The sequence below is a fragment of the Neofelis nebulosa genome, chromosome 13, assembly GCF_028018385.1.
Source record: "Neofelis nebulosa isolate mNeoNeb1 chromosome 13, mNeoNeb1.pri, whole genome shotgun sequence".
In the NCBI taxonomy this organism is placed as follows: domain Eukaryota; kingdom Metazoa; phylum Chordata; class Mammalia; order Carnivora; family Felidae; genus Neofelis; species Neofelis nebulosa.
This window is the reverse complement of record NC_080794.1, coordinates 55007030-55023705: the sequence shown is the minus strand read 5'-3', so window position 1 is coordinate 55023705 and position 16676 is coordinate 55007030. Positions and strand designations below refer to the sequence as shown.

Below are 16676 nucleotides of genomic sequence, written 5' to 3'. Positions count from 1 at the left end.
TCCCATCTCTGACCTTTGGGAGTGTCCTTACATTGGTTCACCATTTCCTTTTCTATGAGAAAAACTAAAGCTTTCTTGAAACATCACTTGGCCAGTTTCCACATCTGTCTCACTGGCCAGAGTTATGTCACATGGCCACCCTGAGCTTGATGATGATGGCAGACAAAGTTTGAGTCATTCATCATCTCTTCCAAGAGGCTTCCCCTGGTGCCCTATCTAAAGAATATAGCCCCCTATTATTCTGCGGAACTCTATCCTGTTTACTTCCTTTACACTACCAACCAGAAACTGTGGTTATTTTATTTGCCCATTTGTTAAGAGTCTGAACTGCGTCACTGGGCTGTGAGCTTCATGACATTTTCCCTAGCACAATACCTGCAGATGTACACAGAAGATACTCAATAGGTATTTGTTGAATAAAGGTAGGCACGTCTATTATCTCCATTGTATACATTATATACAGTGCTGTCCAATACCATAGCCAGTAGCCACATGTTGCTATTTCAATTAATGTAGTATAACTACTATGGAAAACAATGTGGAGGTTCTTCAAAAAGTTAAAAACAGAACTACCATATAATCCAGCAATCCCACTTCTGGGTACGTATCCAGAGGAATCAAAATCAGGATCTTAAAGAGCTCTCTGCACCCCTGTGTTCACCACAGTGCTCTTCACAGCTGCCAAGACATTGAAACAAACTAAATGTCCATCAACAGACAAATGGATTAAAAAATGTTGCACACAGATACAATGGGATATTATTCAGCTTTATATAAGAGGAAACCCTGCCATTTGCAACAGCAAATGAACCTAGAAGACATTATGCGAAGTGAAATAAACCAGACACAGGACAAATACTACATGATGCCACTTCTATGAGGAACCTAAAATTGAAGCTCACGTAAACAGAGAATAGAATGGCAATTGCCAGGGCCAGGAGGAGAGGGAAATAGGAAAGTGTTAGTCAAAGGGTACGAAGTTACAGTTAAGCAAGATAAGTCTTAGAGATGTATGGCATAGATGTTGCAGCATAAATACCGTATCCATACTTATACATTTGCCAAGAAGGTGGTTCTTATGTTAAGTGCTCTTACCACATGATAAATGATAGTCATCATCATCATAATAATAAAGAGGGCAGAAGGAAGCTTTTGCAGGTGATGGATAAGTTTATAGCATAGATTGTAGTAATGGTTTCATGGGTCTACACTTATCTCCAAACTCATCAAGATGTAGACATTAAATATGGGTAGCTTTTTTATGTCAATCATACCTCAATAAAGTGGTTTCAAAAATAATTACATAAAAATGCAAATTAACTTAAATTTAAAATCCAGTTTCTTAGTCACACTAGCCATATACTGACTACTCAAAAACCACATCTGAATAGTGACTACCACCATGTAGATCTAGTGCATTTTACCTCATCACAGAATTCTACTGGAAAGTGCTGGATAGAAGAAGAAATTGGCTGAGAGGTAAATTGGCCAAGGCCATACAGCTACTAAGAGGAGGAGTTGGGATTCAAACTCATGTCTGAGTGACTTTAGAGCTAGAACTCAACACTGTAACGCAGTCATCATTCTGTTATTACTTGCTTACTCCTGCTTTCCATTTCAGACCCTCTAAAGGAATTTACAGGGAGCTTCAAGCCTGGCTACCTCACAGAGTGACCAACTGTCCTAATTTGCCTCGCTCGGCCTGAGGGCGTTCCCGGGATGGAGAAAAATTCTGGGCAAACCGTTGTTAGAAAACAAAATTCAACCAGGTAAATTTGAAGATCCAGTTGGCTTTATTAAGCAATTCATGATTTGGGCAGTATGCCATCTAGCAAGTAGAAACGGAGCTCTGCGGAGTATACAAAATGGAGGGTTTTTACAGGAAAAAGGGTGGGGCAAGAAGCTGTTCACAAAAAGAAAAGGTCACCTTCCCTTAGCGGGAGGGATGGTGGGTCTTATCAGGTGAATTACCTCAGCTTTCTGTGGGGAATGGAGAAGGCCCCTGTGACAAATTACTTTATTGGTGCTTACCAGAAAATTCCTGACTGACTGGTTAAGACTACATTTCTGAGAGAGGTTGAAACTGTAGTTAGGTTAGGTGTCAAGCCTATAGCATAAGTGACTTTATTTTGGATCTGTGGTTTTCTTTTCTTTTTTTTTTTTAAGTAGGTTCTATGCCCAGCATGGGGCTTGAACTCATGGCCCTGAGGTCAAGAGTCACACTGGCTTTCTTCGAACACTGTGCTACCTAATTATCAAAATTCTCTATTGAGGTCTGTGACAGGTAAATAGATGGTCTCACTCAACTCCATTTCAACCCCTTGTAATATGCCCTATTACATGCTAGAAGTGAGAAAATTGAAGACTTCATTTCCCGGAGTCTCTTAGAGCTTGGATCCCGTACATAGTCTAGCTCTGGCCAAGCAGATGCACTTGGGCAACATCCAGAAGGCCAGCTTGAAAAGGAAGCTGCATTTCTGCTGTTTTATCAGCTAGGCAGTTCTGGGGCAGCAGAGATCTGAGCGTATTATCTTGGATGTCATGGCTTTGGAGAGACAGAATACGGGCATGCATTTTGCGGTGTAGATTTAGCCTGAGCCAGCCAGTCCTGGAACTGGCAATAGTAGCAATGACTCCCTGATTTCTTGGTTTACTGTTGTATCAGAAGCGGCAGCTCCCGAATCACTGTTCCCTGAGTAAGCGTATTCTGTAGTGGAATCCTGAGCGTCATTACTGGGAGCCCAGCCTGGATCCTGCTCTTTCAGCCTTTCAAGGGATTTTTATCCTCTTAGTTCTCTGTGTGAATTCACTTTATGTTGAAGGGAGTTAAAGTGACTTTTATTATTTGCGGCTGAAGAACCTTCACTATTCAGCAGGGACTTCCTCTGGAAAACAAGGGAGCCTATATAATAAATCTGAGTGTCCTGAACACTGGGACCCTAATATAAAACTCTCCCTGACACTGCTATCCTTCTCTAAGGAAGGTGCATACATCCTAGTCACCAGTATCCTCCAAATACTGGAACTTGGTTATGGAGAAATGTACACACACACACACACACACACACACACACACACATTTTTTCCTCTTCCATATGCTGGAATGTTCTTCCAAATCTCTTTACATGACAGTTCGCATCTTAATCTCTCTACCTTCAGGTACCAGCATCAGTTGTGGCTTCCTCAACTTCCCCAATCTAAACTGGCCCCCCTCTTCCAGTTATTCTCTTTCACATCATTTTGTTCAATTTTTATGTTACTTAACACAGCCTGTATTTATTTACTTGTTTATTTTCTGTCTTCCCCTGTCCCCACCTTTCTCCCTGACCAGAAGAATGTATACCCCATGAAAGGAGGGACATTTTTTTTTTTGCATTGTTCATCACTGTAACCTCACTGCCTTGGAACAGTGGCTTGCCCATGGTAGCATCATTTAAACATATTTGTTGAATAAATTACAAAATAGAGATTGTTGTAGCTAGGACGTTTTTTAACAGGGGGAAATGTTCTTGTGTGAACAAGACTTAATTGAGACTGCAAAGAAACAATGAGAAATAAGGAGACCCAACAATTGTGATGAAAGGCATTGTTGTGCAGGTAGCGGAGTATTAGCGCGGACATTTGCAACCACGGTGTAAACTCTGAGTAATGAGAGTAATACACTGACTTTTGGGAGGCACTATGGTTGAGTTATGAAGTGTGCAGTTTCTAGAGCCACCTAAACATGAGTTCAAATGCCAGTTCCACGTTTCTGCTGTGTGAATTTGGGCAAGTTCATGAGCTTCTCTCAGTTTCCTTCCCTCATCTGGAATATGAGGAGAATAATAGTACCCAACACACATGCCTACTGTGCTGATTAACAAGATGACACTTATAATGTGCTTAGTACATGACCTGTGTATGTAGCATATGGCCTGTGAGGACTCAATAAGTGTTAGATAATAAGAGTATTATAATTTTGCTAAACCCAGCTCCATTCCTGAAATTATGCCCAATACTTGGGGTTACTCTGATTATAGCCTGTTACATTTCTAGCAGCCCAACCCTATCCCCCTTCACCAAATCATAATTAGTAGGTCCTCAAAAAATATTAGTGACTGACAGGAAGTTTGCTCATGCGGGGTATATTCCATTCATGTATAAACAGTTATTATTGGTGGTGCTGATGCTATATTTTTCCATCTCTGTTGACCAAGAACAAAACAAAACCAAAGAGAAACTTAAATAGGCAACAAGAATATTGGGTAGAAAATACTCCATAATCAGAGAGAAGAGCAACCAATATAAAAGAACATTAAAGAGGAAAGAAGTGGCCTAAACCTTTCCAATAATTCATTCCAGTGATTAATTTTCCTTACATTTGATTTGTCCTATTGAGAGGGACAGGGCCAATTCATTCTTTCATTCAGCAAGTATTTATGGAATGCCTACTAAATTTATGATGTAGAAAGAACGGGCTAGGAATGCCTTCTCTAAATTCACCCCAACCTTGGTTAGCTTCTACTCAATATTTAGAATTCAGCTCGAATACCATTTCCTCTGCTAAAGCTTAAAACTAGGCCAGGTCACCCTGGTGTGTGTCCTCATGGCACTGGAAGTCTTACCTTTCCCCACTTGCTTTTTGGGTGATTATGTGCTTAATGCATGCCTCTTCTGTAGTCTACACAAGGGTAGGGACTTTGGTTTTGTTCAAGAGTATATCCCCGGTACTTAGCTTGGGGCCTGCTACGTAGTAGTTGCTGAGTTTTCTGAAGAGAGGAAAAGATTGAGGCTTTGAAGAAGGGGTCATCAGAACCTCACTCTAACACCGTTCATTCACCAGAGCAGCTTTTGCTTGTTCGTGGTGGCCTCTGACTCCCCCAGGCAGCTCTGCTCTTAGGACCGTGCAGAAGGCAGTATGGAAAATCACTGTAATCGAAAATAACACCACACTCAAAAATAGTCTCCTATACCTCTTGTATGAGGTGGCCTTGTGGCAAATCTCTAAGCAAGGCACCAACACCTATAACAAAAGCAACAATGAAATAAGGAAGTTCATATTGGGGCAATATTATCCTGGCAGCTAAAGTTCTAGGAATTCTTTTTAAAGATTTTATTTTTTTTAAGTAATCTCTATACCCAACATGAGGCTTGAACTCACAACTCACAGAAACACAGGGAGTAAACGTGAGTGGCAGGAGATTAAGGCTGAAGCAGGCAGTGTATGAAGGACCTGGATGTACCCTGCTAAAGAGTTTAGAATGTTATGAATTGTGGAGCACCCACATAGGAATTTAGGTACAAAAATGTCAGGATCAGATCTACATTTTTAAAAGATCATCATTTTTTAATTTTTAAAAAAAAATTTTTTTAATGTTTATTTTTGAGAGAGAAAGAGAGAGAGAGAGACTGAGTGTGAGCAGGGGAGGGGCATAGAGAGAGAGAGACACAGAATCCGAAGCAGGCCCCAGGCTCTAAGCTGTCAGCACAGCGCCCAACGCGGGGCTCAAACTCACAGACCGCAAGATCATGACCTGAGCCGAAGTCGGATGCTTAACCGACTGAGCCACCCAGGTGCCCCGAAGATCATCGGGTTTTAAAAAAAAAAAAAAAAACTATTTATTTGTCTTTTTATTTGTTTTGAGAAAGAGAGAGATAGCAGGGAAGGGGAAGAGAGAGAGTGAGAGGGAGAGAATCCCAAGCAGGTTCTTGATGTCAACGCAGAGCCCCATGTGGGGCTCGATCTCATGAACTGTGAGATCATGACCTGAGCTGAAATCAAGAGTTGGAAGCTTAACTGACTGAGCCACCCAGGCGTCCCAAAGGTCGTCCTTTTTAAAGTGTAAGACCCAAAGAGAATATAGGCAGAAGGTCTTTGTCCTTTTCTGCCGATTTCATCTTGCATGTTGAAACCACTACATCACCAGTTGGCCAAACTGGAAACAGAAATCATCCTAGCCTTACCTCTCCCTCACCCTCCAAATGCGCACCAAGTCCTATGGATTCTACCCTTAAAAGTTTCTTGAATCTAAACAATGCTATCATTCCCACTGCTATGTCCTTTCCTCAGACCCTTATCACCGCTGATCTGAACTTTTCCAATAGCCTTCTATCTGGTCTCCCTCCATACGGACCTCCTCCCCCAATTATTTGCTAGGCTGCTACAGGAGATTCTTCCAGAATGCAAGTCTGGTAGTGTTTCTATAACCTAAAACTTTTTAGTGTTTTCCCGTGACCCTTAGGAACTCTTTCCTACTGGCAGAAAGCCATCTAAGATTTGGACCCATCTAACATTTTCAGCTGCAAATGCTCACCTCCTCCCTTGCAAAGCTGTCCTTCAGCCTTGTTGAACTCCTGGCAGATTCCCAAACAGGCCAGAAGGCTTCAAACCTCCCACAGAGTCTCCATTCCCTCCTTCTGAATGGATTTCCTTCAACCTTCCCTAAAGAAATCCCATTATTATTCAAAATTCAGTTTAAGGGTTATTTCCTCCCTGAAGCCAGGTTTTTTGTTTTTTGTTTTTTAATGTTTATTTATTTTTTGAGAGAGAGAGACAGAGTGCGAGCAGGGGAGGGACAGAGGGAGAGGGAGACACAGAATCCAAACCAGGCTCCAGGCTCTGGGCTGTCAGCACAGGGCCCCGATGCAGGGCTTGAACTCACAAGCTGTGAGATCATGACCTGAGCAGAAGCCAGACGCCCAACTGACTGAGCCACCCAGGCACCCCAAATTTTAAACTCCGTTTTAGTACCACTTCCCTTCTTTCTCCTTCCTGTAGCTCGCTGTCTGGAGTCCTCTGGAGTTACTTCCATGGCAGATGTCATTGTTCGATGTTTGTCCAAGCAAGGACCATCTACATCATAATCTCTTTGTTGTTGGACTTTTTAAAATATTTATTTGTTTGTTTGCTTATTGAGAGAGGGTGCAAGTGAGTGAGGGACAGAGAGAGAGGGAGAAGGAGAGAGAGAGAGAATCCCACGAGGGGCAGAGAGAGAGAAGCAGGGCTCACCCAAAGCAGGGCTTGAGGTCACTCGGTGAGGGCTTGAACTCATGAACCATGAGATCATAACCAGAGCCGAAATCAGATGCTCAACTGACTGGGCCACCAGGCACCCATAATCTCGTTTTTGAAAAGTTTTTTTCTACTGTTTTACTTCTTTAAAAAATATTTATCATCACCATCATCACCATTGCAGATTCCTGTGCTCCAAACCTACTAAATCAGTCCATGGACCTGGGTGAAGAATTTGCTCTTAAAAAAATCTGCTAGATTACTGGTCATGTTCTGTTTCTTGATCAGGTGCTAATTACACACAGTGTTTATTTGTGTGGAATTCACTGAGCTCTGCCCTTAGATTATGTATACATTTCTGTATGTATGTTACATCCAGTGAAGAGTTAAAAAGTAAACACTCCCCAGGCTATTTTTATAGCACTGATGGAGAAGCACTGACTTCTCTCTTGCTATTGAGTTGTAAGCTTTTAGAGGGTAGTGAGGGTATCTATGCTGTCTCTGTATTCCCACCATCTGTTTTAGTGCCTACAGTATAGTACACACTTAATGAGTGATTAGTAAATAAATGAATGAATGAACAAAGGGAGAGAAGTGGCTTGAGGGTTCCTTCCTCCCTCACTCTTTTCTAAACATTGTTCCATGCCCCTGCTGAAGCATGTGAGAGCTCCTACCTCAGAGTTAAACTTCCCAGATATATCTCCCCTGAATAATCCTGTGAGATGCCACCTGACTTCCTCTCTACCCCACATGCTTGGTGTGACTGATCCAGGGCACCAGCCTGACAAGGGCGGGAGAAAGGAAGCAGGTGGAGGACGTTCTGTCCCCAGTACCAGTACTTCTGCCCTGCCTGGGTCTGAGCCACCTGGCTCAGGCGTTCCTCAACATGCCTGGGAATCAAGCTGGAGAGAGCATGTCCTTGGAGATACTGCATTGCTAAAGCTCCTACTTGCACCTCTGATGTAAACTGCTTCCTAAATTACTCAGCTTAAGTTATGTGGGAATTTGAAAATCTTTGAATATTTAGGAGTAGCAGTAGAGATTTTTTAGCAGATTTACAGCAGAAAGTGAGAGACACCCTGGGTGAAATATCATCTAAGTCATTTATTCAGTCACAGGTAATTACCAAAAGTTTCCTAGGGATACAACGATGAACAGAGTCATCTGCCTTAATGGAGATCACAGTGTGTGTTTGGGGGGCGGGGTGCCGGGGGAGGGGGTGAGACAGTCAAATACTAATATTGAAAGAGGACTTCAACTACCTCTTTCAATATTACTATTTTGACCTCAAACTTATTTATCGATTAATTTCTTCTTTCCAGCTTATCTCTTAACTCAGGCAAAATACCCTGTGGGCAAAGCATCCCCTAATGAGAACCAAAACTACCCACTCAAGCAATAAGGACCACCCTGAGCCAGCAAGACCCTGCTTGACTGACCCCAAGACAATGATCAACCTCACCTTGACTGCCCAGCTGCATGTACCCACTGAACTTTGCCCCCTGTTTTCCTTATATAAACCTGGAAGTATTGTCAGCACTTTTGAGACAGTCTTTGACATGTTAGTCTGCTTTCTGCTATTGGCCTCACCGAAATCAATTCCTTTCTTGTTTCCCCACTACTCGTCTCTTTGCCTTTTGGATTTTGTCAGTGGCAAGTAGCTGAACCTGGTCTGTTTGGGACCCTCACAGCCAGGTGCTCCTGCACCCCTGTGTCCTGGCTACAATATCTAGATTTTTCAGAGCAGTTATGATGTGCTGGGTGCTTCACATATATTAGTTAATTTCATCATTGTAACGACTTAGTTGATGTCCTATTAATATCCCCACTGACAAATAAGGGAACAGATGCATCGTAGAGTTACAAACTGATAGAGTAAGGAAGATACGGTGTAGGGAGTAGGAAAACCTGATCTAGTCCCAAGGGTCAGGGAAAGTTTCTCCAAATATAAGAGGTTGAAGCAGAGATCTGAGGATTGAGTCCGAATCTAGTGGACAAAGAGGTCTGGGGGAAGAGAATTTCAGCCAATGGAAATAACAGATGCAAAGGGAAAAGAAATTGTTTGAGGAACTGGCAGGCTGCCCTATAGCAGGAGCACAGGGAGCTGGAGATGAGGCAGGAGAGGTAGGGGCCACAGCCCCCAAGTTTTGTTTTGTTTTTTTCCTCTGTGTCTCAAATAGTATGATAAAGTCAGGGATAGAAGATTTAGGATTTCGCCCTGATTTTGCTCTTAACAACCTCAGCCATCTCTCTGTGGCTGTTTCCTTATCTGGAAAAATGAGTGGGCAGACCAGAGTTCTCAAGGGCCCCTATGGTTCCCAAGCTGTGGTTCTGGGTAGGGCACTCCTGGAAGAAATTGCCAATTCAAGGCACAGGCCCTGGCTGCTGCTGAACGCACTGAGGCCCAGGGGCTTGGCAACCCAGTGGCCCAGGCAGCACTTGCTGGCCTCTGAGTCCTCTGTAGATTAGGTAAACACAAATGATGGAGAACATCACATACAATAAATCACACAGTAAATATGGCTGTGAACATGATTTGTTCCTCTTACTCGACATGGGTGAACTGCTAATAATGTAATAAAGATTACCACCTGTTTGAAACATTTCCTGTGTGCCAGGATTGTACCAGTTACTTTAGATAGATTTCTCACAACAGCTCCTTGTTAGATTCAAAAGCTGAAGCCTCAAGGGATTACATAACTTTGGTAAAGTCCTCAGCACCCAAATTTGTCCTGCCTACGGAGCATGTCCAGTCCTGTTTCCTATTGCCAGGTGTGCTCACTTGAGCAATGACTCTCTCTGGGTTTGCTCAGTGGCCGAGTTGGAATCTGAACCCAGCTCAGACTCCAAAGGTTATGGTGTTGACCACTGGGCCATACTGCTTTCCCTTCTTAAAACACAGGCAACTCCTTATTCTATAAATAGGATCACTTTGTCTCTTGAAGTTCTTTCTGGGTGAGGAAAGTGCTTTTTATAGCTTGGGACTGCTTCTGCTTTCTTGGTCTCTTCCAGCACCTGTTAATCCTGCGTGCAGCTGTGTCCTTCACTGTCCTTACACTGTATTCCTAGGTTTCCTCCCTGCAGAAGACAACTCCGGGAAACCACATGGTGTCTGTATGTGTGCCAGTAAAGAAATTTCACTCCCCTCCCTCCGCAAATCGGCCTACCTTTCTATAAATATTCCCTCTCCTCCCTCCACTCAGGCCTGTGAGTAGTTTGGTCACTTAACCAAACACACACACACAAAGCAACGAGAGGAGGGGTGTTGGAGGGGACAGCCGTGAATGACCTTGCAAAGGTGTCTAGCTCTCTGGGGACAGGATTAGCAAACTTGAAACCTCAACAAATATTTGTGTGCCTCCGTATTCCTCCCGAAGCTACCTGCTCCTCTTGCGCCAGCCTCGCTCAGTCCCCTCTCCGCCTCTCCGAGATACAAAGCTCAACCCGCCCATCTTTTTGCAAACCCAGAGAACTTCAGTCCCCTAGTTGAAACTCGTCTGTGGCGGTGGCGGGCAGCACTGGGCATGCTCAGTAGTGGGGACAGGTCTGGCAGGCAAGGAAGCCGCGTTTGAAGTCGCGCGGCCGGGGGAACAGGGGGAGGCGAGCCGTGGGGGCCCCGGCTGGGGGTCCGCGGGGATCCCCGATTCCGCGCCCGGAGCTGGCATGCTCCAGGCTGGCGCGGCGGGGCGGGCGCGCAGGGGGCAGAGCGCGGAGGAGAGGGGGGAGCCGGTGGGAGAAGGGGAGGAGCGCCGGGCTCGCCATCCCCCGGCGCCGGCTCTGCGGCTGCTGAATCGGAAACCGCAGGGAGGATCCGGGGAAATAAAGACGCCCGAGAATGACCTCCAGCGAGGCTGCCTGAGCCGGGGCCCGCGCGCCGCCGCACCAGCCTCCGGCATGGGCGACCGGGGCGGGCGGCCCGAGCACTCGGCCACGCACGCTCCGGGTCCCCCCGCCGACACCGGAGCTGCCGCCGTAAACGGGCTGCTGCACAACGGCTTCCACCCGCCGCCAGTCCAGCCGCTGCTCCTCTGCAGCCGGGGCCCCGCGGGCGGTGGCGACGCGGCACCCCCGCGCCTCCAGCTCTTGCCCGAGCTTCAGCCGCAGCCACCACCCCCTCAGCACGACTCCCCCGCCAAGAAATGCCGGCTGCGGAGGAGGATGGACTCCGGGAGGAAGAACAGGCCGCGTAAGTCCCATCGCGAGCGGAACGCTGGCGCGAGGCAGGCGCATCCCGCGCGCCTACCACCCCGGGAGCCGCGGACAGGCACCGCAGCGCGACTGGTGCGCCCCAGCGCCGGCTGTCGGGGGAGTGTACGGAGGGGACTCCGGGGACTGATTCTTTCCCCAGGGGCGCCAAGCACTAAAGATCGCTGCCTGAGCCTCACGCTTGCTTGCTTCCGTCTGTAGAATGGGCCGATTCAATGCGGATCCTGCGCTGCTCCTTCGGTCTTGGCTCTAGGCAAGGCCAGCGTACTGCCCGCCTTCCTAATTTGTCGGTGGGAAAATGCACGTGTGCGAACATTTCACGGGTTCCGGGAGTAGGCGTAGAGCGGGAGGGCCCTCTCCCTTCTCCTCGCCCCTTTTCCTTGTCAGAGTTCGTCTTTCTGGGTTGGCGCTCAGGCAGCCACCTTGTCCTTTGAATCGCAGAGTAGCCGCCAGTACCTCGGGTCTATTGGCAAACGCGAGGCCTGGAGGCGTGGAGTTTGACAACCCCCCAAATCACATCCTATTAAATGCTCTTTCCTCGCAGCCAATGAGAGGACCCGTTGGCGGGGGCACACCCACTGATACCATGTGGGCCGGAACTATGTGGACCAATGAGAATTAGAGGTGGATTTTTTTTTTCTGGGAACTGGGGAGGTAGAGTTGAGGGTTTCTAATGGTAGCTTGCGGCGTAAAAAGCTGAAAGGCGTTATTTCACAATCTAAAGCGTGTATATATGATGTTACTTTATAAAGAGTACCTTCCCTGCATGACGTTGTGGGATGTAAATTCGTAGATCGAGTTTACAACTGTTTTTTCCTATCTGAGCCGAACCTCCTTCTACTGGTTACCTCTTTCTGGGTGTCTTTAATGAAGCTTATAAATGGCAAAAAGCAAAGTAAGTAGAATGCATACTAATTAGTGATTGCATTCAAACACCATTTGCGTATGGGTTATTCTGTCTGATACGGAGAAATTGCTAGTATAGGTTTTGGATTTATCTGTAAAAGCTTGATATTTGGCAAACTTTTTTGTTTCTCTCTTTAGACTCTTAGGTTTTCTGCGCTCAGTTAAAATCTCTGAGACTTTGGAAAGTACTGATGTGGGACGGGATGACTCTGATGCTTGTATTTTGTAGATGTGAAATGTTTAGGCTGAAAGTTAACTTTGAAGCCACACAGCAGATTGGGTGATTGTTGTAAGGAAGACATCTATTTAGCACTTGAATTTGTACTTATTTTTGTTTTTCAGAATTGTTAGAAAATTACCTTCTTTATGGACTTGATATTGATTACTTATGATTTATTAACCTGTTTTACTTCTTTTGAAACCACATTTTAGTTATTTCTCTGATCTATGTTTACAAATCGTAGGACAGTTTGCAATGTAAATAGCTAAAGTGTATCAAAAGAGACGTGTTTTGAGTTTTTGTGTAGTATAGCTAGCCTAAATGGTCTGTGAGGGTATATAACACCTTTAGAAATAATTTTTGAGGAATTAAAAGTATTCTTTCTTAATAATAGGTTGGAGGCAGAGAAAAAATAATTTTGAGGCTTCACTTGAGCTTGCAAACCCACAAGGATTTTTTTTAAGTTTTTAATTATTTTTTAAACGCTTATTTATTTTTGAGAGACAGAGAGAGACAGAGCACGGGCGGGGGAGGAACAGACACACACACACACACACACACACACACACACACACACACACACAGAATCCCAAGCAGCCTCCAGGTTTGAACTGTGAACACAGAGCTCCATAAGGGGCTCAAACCCACGGACCTGAGCTGAAGTCAGATGCTTAACTGACTGAACCACCCAGGCGCCCCAACAATTATTATTTTAGAATACAAGAAAATATAACTTTATGCCTCTGTATTTGGTGTCAGAAATTAAAGTGGTTTGTATTTTTTACAAAAATTAAAACCTTAGCTATTTTACGTCCAGTGACCATGATACTTAACTTTTAAACTTTTAAAAGGGATTCATCAAAATTTACTTTTCATTATCCTACCACGTTTTCATTTCTCAAATTTGAACAAGCATTTCTGAAATAAATTTTACATGTTCTGAGTGGCATCTGCTGTGTTCACTACCAAAAGTTCTCAGTGAAAACTAGGGCAACATCTTTAAGCCTTGCCTATTAATGTTTAGGTATTTTTTTATAAAAAAAAGATAGTGCTTGGTCAATTCATATTTAGATTCTCTAATCTAATCTAATCTAATCTATATCTTAGTTAGATATACTAAGAGTTAACTATATCCCCATTTTCTAACGATTGATAGACTTTATGTGAGCAACTATTACAAAGAGTATTTGGGTGCTTTAAATAAAATGCAGGGCTATTGTTGTCGGTGGAAGCATTGAAGCTGAACAAATAATTCCTATTTATCAGTTTACAACGTCAAACAACCTGCTTCCGTCTAAACCAGAGGTGTGTTGAAGACAGCCAGATCTCAGTGCTCTCAGATAGGCACTTGGAATGCTTATGTGAGTGGGTGTGTTTCTATTTGGTAATATCATGGATAGAGTGCAATACACATAGAAATACTTAACGTTTGAAAACGATGAATGCAATGAAACAAACAATTCAGTAGTTTCTGATTGTTTTAAATTTTTATTTTATTTATTTTATTATTATTATTTTTTTTAATGTTTATTTATTTTTGAGACAGAGAGAGACAGAGCATGAACGGGGGAGGGGCAGAGAGAGAGGGAGACACAGAATCGGAAGCAGGCTCCAGGCTCTGAGCCATCAGCCCAGAGCCCGATGCGGGGCTCGAACTCGCAGACCGCGAGATCGTGACCTGAGCTGAAGTCGGATGCTTAACCGACTGAGCCACCCAGGCGCCCCTGTTTTAAAATTTTAAATCTCAACGCAGGAACTCTTTACAAGCTTGTAAGCTAAACATCAGACCAGTGGTAGGTTAATTTTGCTGAACCAGGAGAGGGGAGTGTTGTCCACTTTTCATCGAAAGTACTGTCACCTCACCACTTGTCCTTGGAAAGCTTTTGTAAGACTGCTTCATCGGTCTTCCTTGGTTACTTCACCTACCTCTGCTATTTAGCTGTGTAGCCTCAACCAAGTTACTAGCTCTCATGTTGAGACACTGGAGTTGGCTAGGTGGTCTTAAAGTGTTGTTCCTTGTGTCTTCCAAATTCTGATACTTCAGAGCTATGACTTCTATGCTAGTTATCCACTTTGCCACACGACTTAGCATTTAATTGGGTTTCTTCCTCCTCCTCCTCCTCCTCCTCTTTTTCTTCTCCTTCTTCTTCTTCTTCTTCTTCTCCTCCTCCTCCTCCTCCACCTCCTCCTCCTCCTTCTCCTCCTCCTCCTCCTCCTCCTCTTCCTCCTCCTCCTCCATTCTCCTCCTCCTCCTTCTCCTCCTCCTCTTCCTCCTCCTCCTCCATTCTCCTCCTCCTCCTTCTCCTCCTCCTCCTCCTTCTCCTTTTCTTCTTCTTCTTCTTCTTCTTCTTCTTCTTCTTCTTCTTCTTCTTCTTCGTGCCAATTGTTCCCTGTGTGTTGTCTTATTTCCTCAATTAGGTTAGAAGTCTGATTGCAGATGATATAGTTTTTTCTCTTATGCCTTGCACCTCAGGTCCATGAACATTTGACTGACGTCACAGGAGAAAAGGTACAAGTGACATTATCACCACCTCATTGAGATAGTCATTTCCATCCATAAGATAGACTTTGGCAAAATCTCTTCACTGGAATTTCCATAGAGTAGCAACTGGGAGATTCCTTTGATCTGCTCCTTGATGATTTGATTCTTTGAAGCATGCATAAGTAGCACCTTACTGAGTCAGCTCACTTCCCAAATATTTTGAAACTAATGATAGTCCTAATAAAATGCTGTGAGGGTCTAATGTGTTGTAAATGGAGGGCTTTAGTTTGGATAACCGCTGGATGGCCTAGGGCCAATTATTCACCTATGTGTCAGTTCCAGGATGGAGATAATCATACTACTCATTGGGTTGATATGAGAATTAAATTAGATAATGTATATAGAAAGAACCTAGATCCCTGCTTGGCATATAGCATTTATTCAGTAAATGCCAGCTCTCATCACCCCCATACAGAATACTGTCCACTGTTAATCCAAAGGACAGGACAATTGAGCTGCCAGAGATTGACTTCCTTAAAAACAAACAAAACAAAACAAAAAACAGCCTTAGAATAAGAAAGACCAAAATGTTTTATTTGATTAGCTATAACACTCTTAGTCCTTCAATTATTTTTTTACCCTTCCCCAATACAAATAGTGGATAATAGAAAACTGTAGAGAAAAAGCAGGAAAAAGTACTTACAGTCCCATCACTTAGAGAAAACAACTGTTTACAATGTGCTATATTTTACAGGTAATTTGAGATCATACTAAGATGAGATTTTGCTAGCTTTTGTTTTTAAAAGTTTTAGCATAAGCATTTTCTTATGTCATTAAAACTTTTTTTTTTTTTAATTTTAGAGAGAATGGGAATCTCAAGCAGGCTCTATGCTCAGTATGAAGCCCCATGCAGGCCTCGATCCCACGGCCCTGGGATCATGACCTGAGCCGAAATCGAGAGTCAGACACTCAACTGACTGAGCCACCCAGGCACCCCAAAACATCATTTAAAAAAATTTTTTTTTTACATTTATTTATTTTTGAGAGACAAAGAGAGACAGAGCACAAGTGGGGGAGGGGCAGAGAGAGAAGGAGACACAGAATCCAAAGCAGGCTCCAGGCTGCAAGCTGACAGCACAGAGCCCGACATGGGACTCGAACTCACAACCGTGAGGTTGTGAGATCACAACCTGAGCCGAAGTCGGTTGCTCAACAGACTGAGCCACCCAGGTGCCCCAAAACATCTTTTTTTTTTTGTTTGATTTTGTTTTATTTTTTTGTTTTTTTTTTTCCAAAACATCATTTTTTAAATGGTTGTATTATATCCCCAAGAATTTATTTAACCTTTCTCTGGAAGCTTTAGGCTGCAGCGAGGGGTCTCTACATCATAAACATTGCTGTAGCAACAACTTCATGTGTAACTCTTTTTTCTTTTTTTTAATAAATATTTTTCTTAAGTTTATTTATTTTGAGAGAGAGAGAAGGATCTGGGGAGGGGCAGAGAGAGAAAGAGAGGGAGAGAGAATCCCAATCAGGCTCCGCCCTGTCAGTGCAGAGCCCTACTGGGGACTCAAACGGGCTCAAACTCACCAACAGTGAGATCATCACCTGAGTCAAAATCAAGAGCCGAACACTGAACCAACTGAGCCACCCGCGTGCCCTTGTCCGTGACTCTTTCTTAAGTTATTGTTGATGAGATGGGTCGACACATACTTTTTGGAAGAGGAACCGAAACAGCACAAAGTAGTATTTAGATGTTTCCTTGAAATGCTGGATATTTTAGACCACAAGGACACTGTTAGATGAGCCACCCTGGTGGAGTGAGGAGAGAAATGCAAAGGAGATTGTTGGAGTCACCAAACACTATGCTG

General features: G+C 44.0%; 1 protein-coding gene across 3 annotated transcripts in view; it reads left to right on the top strand.

The window, feature by feature from the left end:
• Positions 1–16676, top strand: part of PANK1 (pantothenate kinase 1) — a 102930-nt gene that overhangs the window by 38422 nt on the left and 47832 nt on the right. The window contains exon 3 of one of the 3 annotated variants that reach the window (XM_058697131.1): positions 1622–1769. The exons of 1 other annotated variant lie outside the window; for it this stretch is intronic. Coding sequence is in view for 1 of the 2 variants with exons in the window: in XM_058697130.1 (XP_058553113.1) it covers positions 12065–12092 (28 nt within the window). In the remaining variant the exon portion in view is untranslated. Of the gene's footprint in view, positions 1–1621; positions 1770–11970; positions 12093–16676 lie in introns of those variants that run through there. One more of the 3 variants, XM_058697130.1, reaches the window with a different exon arrangement.